The sequence below is a fragment of the Amborella trichopoda genome, chromosome 2 (genome assembly GCF_054954075.1).
Source record: "Amborella trichopoda isolate Santa Cruz 75 chromosome 2, AtrichopodaSantaCruz75HAP2 v2.0, whole genome shotgun sequence".
In the NCBI taxonomy this organism is placed as follows: Eukaryota; Viridiplantae; Streptophyta; class Magnoliopsida; order Amborellales; family Amborellaceae; genus Amborella; species Amborella trichopoda.
In genome coordinates, this window is record NC_142337.1 from 7,245,319 (window position 1) to 7,255,672 (window position 10,354).

General features: G+C 40.7%; 1 protein-coding gene across 2 annotated transcripts in view; it reads right to left on the reverse strand.

Annotated features, from left to right (window-relative positions):
- LOC18443195 (organic cation/carnitine transporter 2) overlaps positions 1 to 10,148 on the reverse strand; it is an 84,177-nt gene extending 74,029 nt beyond the window's left edge. Inside the window, exon 1 of one of the 2 annotated variants that reach the window (XM_088857702.1) lies at positions 9,367 to 10,103. In XM_088857702.1, coding sequence (XP_088713828.1) covers positions 9,367 to 9,793 — 427 coding nt within the window. In that variant the 5' untranslated portion in view covers positions 9,794 to 10,103. Of the gene's footprint in view, positions 1 to 9,366 lie in introns of both variants that reach the window. The other variant, XM_020672920.2, reaches the window with a different exon arrangement.
- Between the last annotated feature and the right edge of the window lie 206 nt (positions 10,149 to 10,354).

A 10,354-nucleotide genomic window follows, 5' to 3' on the forward strand; every position in this document is an offset into this window, starting at 1 on the left:
TTGAAGGACTTTTTGAACAGGAGATCACCTCTTACTAAGAATCGCATAGAAAACCTTCGAATGACTTCTTTATCCTTTTTGGTGGCTCCTTCAAGGTATAACCAATCTTTCAACGAGGACAAAACATCGTAGAACCATGGTTTTGCCTTAACTAGCGCTTTTAAAGCCACGAGAGACACTTCCCCATCGTTCTCATTTTCTTGCTCTATTTCTTCTTTGATCTTGGTAGGGAAGGATCATGTTTGTTCCTGATATAGAATGACAGCGTGGTGATTTTTTGAGGAATATCAACCATTGAAGCAAGGGTCGCAAGGGCGTCGGCGAACCGATTATTTTCCCTACTTACATGCTGAAAGGTGATTTTCTTGAAATATTGGATCATCTTTTCCACATTTTCTTGATAGGGCTTGAGCTTTTCTTCTTTCACCTTCCAAATCCCTTGAACTTGGTTTATGACGAGTAAGGAGTCATAAATCACTTGTATTTGTTAGATTTTCATTCTCATGGCGTTCTCGAGCTCGACTATCAAGGCTTCATATTCAGTAACGTTATTAGTACATATGAAATTCAATCTGATGACTGTTGGAACTAAAATCTTCTCGGATGAGCATAGTATGAATCTTATACCTGACCCCTATTCATTCCTTGTACCATCGAAGTATAGCTCCCAAATTGATTCCTCAATAGTGAAGAGGTTCTCATCAGGGAGACCAATGTTGACGGGAGTGTTATCTGGCAGTGCGTGTTCAGCTAAGTGGTCAGCAATGACTTGTCCTTTGATCGATTTTTGAGTAACATATTCGATTTCGAACTCGCTTAATAGCATTCTCCACTTCGTCGAATGTCCGTTCACGACTGGTCTCTCCAATAGGTACTTGAGTGGGTCTATTTTTGAGAAGAGCTTGACTGAGTGAGATAAGACATAGTGTCTTAACTTCTGGAAGGAGCACACAAGCGTCAAGCAATGCTTCTCCACATCTGTGTATCTTGTCTCACAGTACACCATAGTTTTGCTGATGTAATATATCGTTTGTTTTTTTCCATTGTCATTGTATTGTCCTAACATTGCCCCCATGGTCTTGTCTCTCACTGACATGTATATGATCAAGCGTTTGTCTAGACTAGAAGGACTAAGGATGAGAGGTTTGGTGAGGCACTCCTTGATTTGATCAAACGCTTCTTGACACTCATTATCCCATATGAATGGGGTATCTCTCTTAAGTAGTCTATTAAACGACGTGCATTTGTCTGCTAGTTATGAGATGAAACGCCTTATGGCTTGTATGCGACCTTGAAGCCCACGAATTTCTTTGATGTTCCGAGGAGAGGGCATTTTAATGATGGCTCGTATTTTAGACGGGTCCACCTCAATGCCTCTTTGCCTTACTATAAAGCTTAGTAATTTGTCGAATTCAACCCCAAAGGCACATTTTTGCGGATTGAGTTTGAGTTGATAATTTCAGAGCCTTTTGAAAATGGTTCTCAGGTTGGTGAGATGATCAAGCCTGGTTTTTTACTTGACCAGAATGTCATCGACATAGTCTTCCATGATGGTGTGCATTAAGTTGTGGAAGATGCTACTCATTGCCTGCTGATAAGTTGCCCCTGCATTTTTTAAGCCGAAGGGCATGACTTTGTAACAGTAAATTCCCCATTGCATTATGAATGAAGTATTGGTCTGGTCTTCTTTTGCCATGAAGATCTGGTTGTAACCTAAGAAGCCATCCATGAATGACAACATCTCGTGCCATTCAGTGTTATCGACCAAGGCATCTATGTTTGGTATAGAAAATTAACCTTTCATGCCTTATTGAGGTCTCTGTAGTCAACGCACACTCGGATCCTCCTGTCTTTCTTAGGTACGACCACTATGTTGGCCAACCATTCTGAGTAATCGAAGGGGATAATGAATTTCGCTTTGAGCAGCTTGTCGATTTCTTCTTTAATTTTGAGCTCAAGGTGGGTCTTCTGACGTCGGAGTTTCTGCTTTACAGGCTTGGCCCCTTCATTGAATATTAGGTGATGTTGCACCAATGTGGGATCTAGCCCTAGCATATCATCGTATGACCAGGCGAAGACATCGCGATATTCCTTAATAAAGGAAATCATATTTTCTCGCTCCTCAAGAGATAGGGAGGTTCCCATCTTGGTTAACCTTGGATCTTTCTCAGTTCTTAGGTTTATGTCAATCGTCTCGTCGATGATAGCCGCTAGGTCACCATCGAACGTCTTCTTGAATTGCTCAACATGGGAAGTGAGTTCCTCAGGTTGAGAGATTTCTTCCGACTCTTGGCTCTCTTGATCTTCGTCTTGGTCATCAAATTCGTCATCTTGGGTATTGTGCACCATTATCGGGCTATCTTGAGTGTTCGCCATTTTTTTAAATTCTTTTTCATTATTATCAGTTTTATAATGTTTTAATTTTTCAACGGTTTTTGAAATAACACAAGAGGTGTCCCTTATGGGACTCACGAGAGAAATGTTGGGGATTGGACATGCAAGGTGGTTAGATGGGCACCTTGTGCTTATCCGTTTTTTGGCACCGAGACTTGAAGGTGCCGCTAGTATACTTCCAACGATTCTTGAGATAGGGGAGTGATCGACCAATTTCTCTCTTGGGTTTGAATCGATGGATGAGCACACTTGGCTGTGTTAGAGCCGATTGTGGATACCTTCAAATCCAAGTCAGCAAAAAGGTCTTCAATTCCCAGTTTTTTTTTGTGATGAGATGTGAAAGAAGAGTTATTCCCTATTGAGGATTCAAGGATCACCTTAGGCCGTTTTGAAGGATGGGCATCGAGAGGATCGAGGCTTTGAATGCCTCCAGATACAAAACCCGGATAGCTTGAAGGCTTCATCCAGCTTTGCAATAAGGTGAGAGAACACCCGAGATCTCTTCGATCTCCGTTTTCAGTTTGACTTCGAATTATTCAGAAATTGCCTCTATTACACCTTGCCCTTGACTACCCAAGCTTTGGCCCTGTTGGAAGCCTCGGGAGAAGAGCATGTGCCAAGATTCGAGGGACCCGAAACCGTATCGATGTTGACATTGGATAATGTCATCCATCGATGCAGAAGTTTGCAAAATTTAAGAAATAGAGTTGCCAATTCTAAGTGTAAGGTGGCACAATCGGTTTGCTCGAAGGAAGAGAGCGGGATTTCTCCGAGCTTGACTCCTACAGCTAGCTTCCCGTTATATGTACTAGGATTGAGAAAAACAGAAGGTTCATACATACCTTTGCGACACCTTTTTTAGTTGGAAATTTGAGGCATTGATGGACTGTAGAGGCAACCAAGAGGTTTTCATGCAGCCACTGTCTTCCTAACAGCATGTTGAAAAAAGGATTTATGTCCAAGACATGAAACTTTATCACTTGGACTGTAGGGGCGATCTTGAGTGTGAGAGGCAATATGCCTTCAACTTGTCTTTTGGTTTTCGTCGTATGCAGCGATAGTTAGTTGAAATAGCTCAAAGTCATCCGGGTTTTTGCTTATCTACTTCATTGTTTTCATAAGGCATATATTTAAGGATGCCTCATTATCAACAAGCACTCTTCGTATCTCATATCCTTGCATGAAGACGGTGATGTGCAGAGGTTGGACGTGAAATCGATTGAAGCTGGTTGGGATGTCATCGTCTGTGAACACAATTGGTGTTGGTGCCATCAGCTGGTTGATCATTTCGCACAACTCATCCGACTGTGTGTTGCTCAGGATGTGTGTCTTGGCATGGACCTTCTCGATTTGGGCTTTAAGTGCTGGTGAATTGGTGAGTAGCTCAAAGATGAAGATTTGAGCTTGGATATTCCCGAGATGAGCTGGTAGATCGTAGGTGGTTGCAGATCATTGAATTTCTTTGATCAGCTCGTGATCAACGACCCCCGCCGGTTGTTTGGTTTTTGAGGTATTTCACATTCTTTCATCGAGACTATCGACTATCAATTGAATGGGTTTGAACACTCGACCTCTTCACGTTACAGAGTAGACCTCGCCAGCTTGAAGCTCGATAAGGTCAGCCCTAGCAATAGTAATGGGAGACATTGGGGTATTGGCTCCTAGTTTGGAAGATGATGCATTTTCATTGGTCCTGATCATATCAATCTCTAGTGTGTTATCTTCGTTATATTGGTCCCATTTGAGAAGGTTATTGAGGTTTGGAGATGAAGGGCTTCCTCTTAGGAGGCTCAAAAGATATTCTTCGGGTTCTTGAAAGTGATGTTCACAAGCTAATATGAACTGACTAGGATCCTCTTCTTCGTCTCCACACTCAATCATGTGAATGACAACGTTCTCTTTAGAGTTGTCTTGAACTCCTAGCTTTTCGATCGTTGTGACCATATTTTTAGGGAGAGGATTTGTGAATATACCCATCTTTTGATTAGGCTCGACGACAGGTTGATTTCTAGGTGCGACAGTGATGTCCCCCCTATTGATTAACCTTTGAATCACCCATTTCAAATATATATGCAGTTTTGAGTATCATGAGCATGGCCTTGATGCCATTTGCACCACCTGCTCTTATCCATGACTTGAAGTGGTGGTTCAGATGGTAGTAGGAGATAAACCATATTCTTAGTCAAGAGTAATTAAAACGCTTTTTCTAATGGGTCCTTGAGAGGGGTGAAATTATCCTCTCGCATATGGTTATTATTTTGAACGTTGGCACTAAGCTGACCCCTTCGGTTTTGATTCTGATTGTTGCGTTGAGCCGCTGAACCTTGGGCCGATCTGTTAACGATGATCTCATTAACCTAACCGAAAGCATTCCCCTTGTTTTTGTTCTTATTTTGGGGAGCTGTTATCGGCTTGTGTCGGGCTTGGTGCTGAGGGGTGTCCCTCTGGCCCTTTCATGTCGTGCCACCCGCTCGATTATGGAGTCGAAAGAGTGGGGGATAAGACCTTAGCTGAAGAAGGTCATGTACTCGGGAGCAGCAATCTCTTAGACTATGGAGATCTTGGCTGGGACTGTAAGTAGACATTCAATGACCCGCATTGCCACCTCGCTGAATCGACCGATGAAATCTTCGAAAGATTCTCCTGGGTTTTGTTTTGTTGCACCAAGTTCGCCAAGGGAGAGAGGTCTTGGTGTCGACCCACGATAGTGAGAGACAAATAGGTTGAACATTTCATCTGGAGAGATGTGTGGTCGAGCAGACAATGTTCTCCAATGCCAATTCAAGGCCTCACCGGTCAATGTTTGTGAAAAGATGGCCTTTAGTTGGTTAGGTCTGTCTCACAAAGCTCAAACGGAGAGGAAGTACGCATTGACATGAGTATCTCGATCGCTCTTCCCATTTAAATTGTTTCTAAATTATGGGACGACAAATCCCAGGTGAAGATTTTCCATGCTTGCAAAGGTCTCATGAACATAGGCCTTTGGGGGTGGAATTTCATGCATGGCCATTCTTACAAGCATATCCTGCATTGCTTTTAAGGTGCTTTCTTGTTGAGTATTTGGTGTGGCAGTGGGCCCACCGGTTGGTGGGTTCCCAAGTGTAGATTGATAAGTTGAGACTTGGGGTATATGTTGGCCCGCATGGGCCTGAGATTGATGAGCCGCAGTCACCGGGGTGGTTTGATACATTGGTGCCTGAGGGGCATACTGACTCGTAGGTGTCACCATCGGTTGCAGAAATTACACGGTTTGTTGGATCGGATGAACCAGAGGGATCGATTGAAGAATCGATTGACTCGACTGTGTTAAGGGTTGGCCTATACCACTAACTTGGTTTGGGATCGGCACTTAACCTGGAGCATGAACAGCGTAACCTAGGTCAACTAGACTTTTGAGGGCAGCTTGGACGCCTTTCTCACCCAAGGGTCTTCTGTTTCGTAGAGTGTTCAGGACATCATGAGTTGTACTATGGTGGCTCGAGGTTGGGTTAAATACCCAAAACCTAGGTGGGACGTGGTTTTGATATCGCTGCACCTCAGAGTTATCTTGGTTTGAGTTACGAGAATTGACTTTAGATGTTTCATGAATTTCTTCTCTCACTCAACTTCTACTTTGGTTACTTAAAATCCCTTGTACGATGACGCTTGGTCAGACTCCCTGACTATTCAAGATTTTTTGAGTGGAGCTGGTTTTTCGGACCACATAGATCTAAGGATTAAGAGTGGATGCTTGGGGCTCTGCCTCTAATTGAAGACTTGGGCGTTAAACAATGGATTGTCCTGAGTTCCGTCGATAACTCTAAGGGATTACAGCATACTGGTCCTTAGGTTTGGGCAGGTTAGGCTTAAAGTTGGCTTTGGAGCAGTCATCATGGTCGCCTTGAGTGACTGACATGGTGATTGCTTTTGGCTGGGTTCTAAAATCTAGACTTAGGTAAGATTTAAACTCGATGACTTAGGGCAAACCTAGCCTGACACTAAGGGTAAAAACCTTAGCAAAGACCCTGAACTAGGGTAAGCCTAGTCTATCTCTAGAGGCAACTCTTAAGCTTAGAACTAGACTAAGATCTAGACTAGATAATGCACGAGTCACGGCTCGACCAAGAGTAGGTCTAGGTTTGGAGGGGTCAGCAACCCTAATGTTTCTCTTTTTTTTTTTTTTTTTTTAAAAAAAATTATCGTTTTAATTTTGATAAAACACAGTTAAACTAAGCATGGTGAAAGCAGGAAAAATATGATTTCAGTCAAAATTAACAAACTAAAATAAAATCAAAAGGACAAAAACAGAACAGAACTATTTGAAGCAAAATATAGATATATTTTTTATATTTTTAAATTTTTTATTTTAGGCAAAAAATTGGTCATCAAGGAGCCAAAAGTCCCTGGACTGGTCCTGTGGGGTTCCAGAATTTTTCTGAGACACTTGCAATTGGGCGACACGGGTGGTGTCGCCCTTGCAGGCTGGGCGACTGCTGGTGTCGCCCAAAAAATTATTTGTTTTTATTTTTGTTATATTTTGATCTTGTTAATCTTAATGAAATAAGACCACTTTAAACTTGTAATAAGCAAGAAATAAAAATATTTATGATGAAATAAATTAAAATAAAGTAAAATAGAATGTTCAGATTGAACTAAAAAATATTTTTTTGTATTTTTAAAAATTTTATTTTGATTTGAAGTTTTTTGTGCAGTCACAAAAACGTCTCTAAAATATATTCAAAACGTTTTAGAGGTTTCTGAGACTTTTGAATTTGGGCGACACTGGGAGTGTCGCTCAGAAAAAGCAGGTTTCGACGCACCAAAACCTTAGATTCTGGTCACAACCCTTTTTACTGAAAACAGTGAAAAAAAATGAATAAAAATCGTATTTTGAAGCTTAGATCAAGCTCAATATAGCCCCACGGTGGGCGCTAAACTGTTTATGATGAAAATTTGACAGATCTTCCGATGAAGATATCTCAAGTTTTAATACATTAAACTAATTAAAAAGATTTAAATAAAGTGGTAGAGAAAGTGAGACAGATCGAATTCAGATCTGAGGCCAGATTTGCCTTAAAACGAGCATATCTACTCTCAGTTCTGTGGTAGGGCTAGCATGATTTAGAGCCTTAAAATACGATTTTTAAGACAAGTTAACAGATCAAAAATAAATAAAAGAACCAAAACAATAAAACGAAGAAGAAAGAGAGAGGAAGAAGTAATACCAAACCAGGTCGGATGGCCCGGGATTCCCGAGCCTTCGAGGGCTCACCTGTATCAAAATCAATCCTCTTTGCCTCTCAGATTCAGATGTTGACCAGCAGATCTTTAGTGTAAAGGGTTAGATCTAGAGTTTTTGTATCTTAATTCTAGTTTTGATTAAGGGTTTTTGTAACCTAGTTCTAGGTTTTTTCAGTCTTAGGGGTTAGGACTTTAGGAGGCTAGGGTTCCTATCTTCTCTAGGGTTTTCAATCTAGAGTTTTTTCTAAAGCTGTCAGTCTTTCTCAAGGTCTAGAGGGACCTTCCTTAGTTTTCTAAGGGTTTTGTGATCTCCAGATGTTGAATATGAATTTTGAGATTTTCTCTAATTTTTGAAGATTTTTTTTAAATTTTTAAGAATTTTCTAAGGTTTTTCTTATTTTTTATATTTTTAGATAATTTTCCTAATTTCTAAAATTTCTAAGGTTTTTTTTTGGTCTTTTTTTCTCTCTCCTTTTGGGTTAGGGAGATGGGGTATTTATAAGATTCAATTGATGATTTTTTCTAATTTTTTTGGAGTTTTTCGGAATTTTTTTTTTTATCTTGAAGTTTTAGCTGTGTTTAATTAAAGAAAATGAATTTATTGTGTCATCAGATGCATTGCCTGCATCATCAGCCCGTGCCTGGGCCTATCGAGCCCGTTACAACTTAGTCCGATAGTTGGTTCTCATAGGGACTAAATTATCATTTGTTATATCTTTTTATCCGTATGTCTGATTCAGACGATTCTTGGACCGTTGGAAAGCTCATGGGCTCTACTTCAAATTGGAATAGAATTTGGATAGTTTTGGGGTAATTAAATTGGGACTATTAGTATAATGTGGTCCTAAAGGTTCAGAAAACCATAGAATTTGCCAAATTTAAAATGAAGTGTCTATAGATTTTAAAATCTATTTTTTTATATCATTATAAAATTTTAAACACCAAAATCGTTAAAATCATGTAGATAATAAACATATCAAAATCTTGAAAATGGACGGTCTAGATAATCTGTTGTCAGATACACTATTTCTAAGACTCAAAATCTTATATATATATATATATATATATATATATATATATATATATATATATATATCATTGTTGAGATGATCAATTAAAGGGTTTTTCAACATTAAAACAACCTTTTCCGATGGAGTATTGAAGTGCATATGTAATTCTATATAGGTTGCAACCTTATATAATCTTTTTTTATTTATTTATTGCAACTTTGACTTCAAAACTAATTTTTATAGCAAAAATCTTAAGTCAAAAAGTCATAGTTTGAAAGGCAAAAATACCCTTGCAAGACCGAGGGCCACTTCTGCCAGATTGCTTCGTATATGTGCCAGACCGTTCATTCAAAAAGTGCCTTCATGCCACATATAGTTGTCGGACCGCCACAATTCAGTGCCAGACCGCCACCATAAAGTGTCGGACCGTCTTTGGTGAGTGAATGTCTGCGAGAATGTGATGGCTTCATGTACGGATCAAGATATTTTCGTCTTCCAAACTATGACTTTTTGACTCGGTGGTATTTGCAATAGAAGTTGGTTTGGATAAAAATTGCCATAAAAAAAAGTTCATCATGGGGGTTTTGTAATTTTATGTGATAACAGTTGTTTCGCAAAGAAAAAAACAAAAAAAATCTCAAAACCTTGTAACTTCTACTCATAAGATAAAAATTTACCAAAAAAAGAAATTCTAAGATCTCCTTCCCAGAGAAAGACACAATCAGATCAAACCAAAACTCACCAACCAAGCAACCCAAAAAGAAGGCCGATGCCGGCAACCCTGCAATGACCCGGCTTGAGCACGACAGTCCCCACTCGGAAACCGTCGAGGCCCACGCACCCCTGTCCCAGGCCCACCTATCTGCTCCGATCTCGCACACCGAAGCTGGTCCGCCACACCCACTTGGGCTCGTGCAGTGCCATGTGGGCTCGGCATCGGTGAATATGCTTATGAATGTGTGCTGAGCATCAAAGAACCAGGCGAAGGACACAAGCAAGGTCTGGGCAAGCTGACCGGGCCCAAACGATCCCACATAATCTTCGATTGTCTGATCGATGGAGGCCTTATGATTCTCTGTTGTATGGCCTTCATGGGCCTGGGCTTGGTGGCCTTCATCTCGTTCTTCTTTCGTGTAGGTTAGAAAGGGGTCTTGAAGAGAGGAAGCCATGGATGGTACTTCAAAATGTGAGAGATGGGAAGGGTTTATAGATATTGCAGAAGAGGGCCCATGGTGCTTAACGAGAGAGAGAGAGAGAGCTGTGAGAGAAGAGAAGGATTTATGGATACACTAGGGGCCACGTGGTGTTACAGAGAGAGAGATGAGAAGGCGTTTGCAGAAGAGGTGAGAGAGAAGTGGATGGGACAAATCTGGTACGTTATTTTTATAGGCATGTTGACGTGGCTTATTAGCTGGACCTGATTCCATGAGCTGGATCATAGAACAGTGGTCATTTTCCTGCATGATTTGTGGTATGCTTGGGAATGAGAGAGAGAGGGAGCTGCCATTGAATATGTTTGAAATAACATTGAAGGTGGAGAGGGGCCTTGCATTAAAGGCTGCCTCCCCACAGTCTCTCAAAAGGGATCTAGTTGCCCAATTGGTTTGGAAGGACTGACTTGCACCCCCGCCGACCGATTTTCCCATGTGGGTATCGGTTAAAAAAATACTTTTGAATATTATTTAAAGGAAAAAGTTTATATAGAGTCTAGGCTCTAAACAATCAAATTG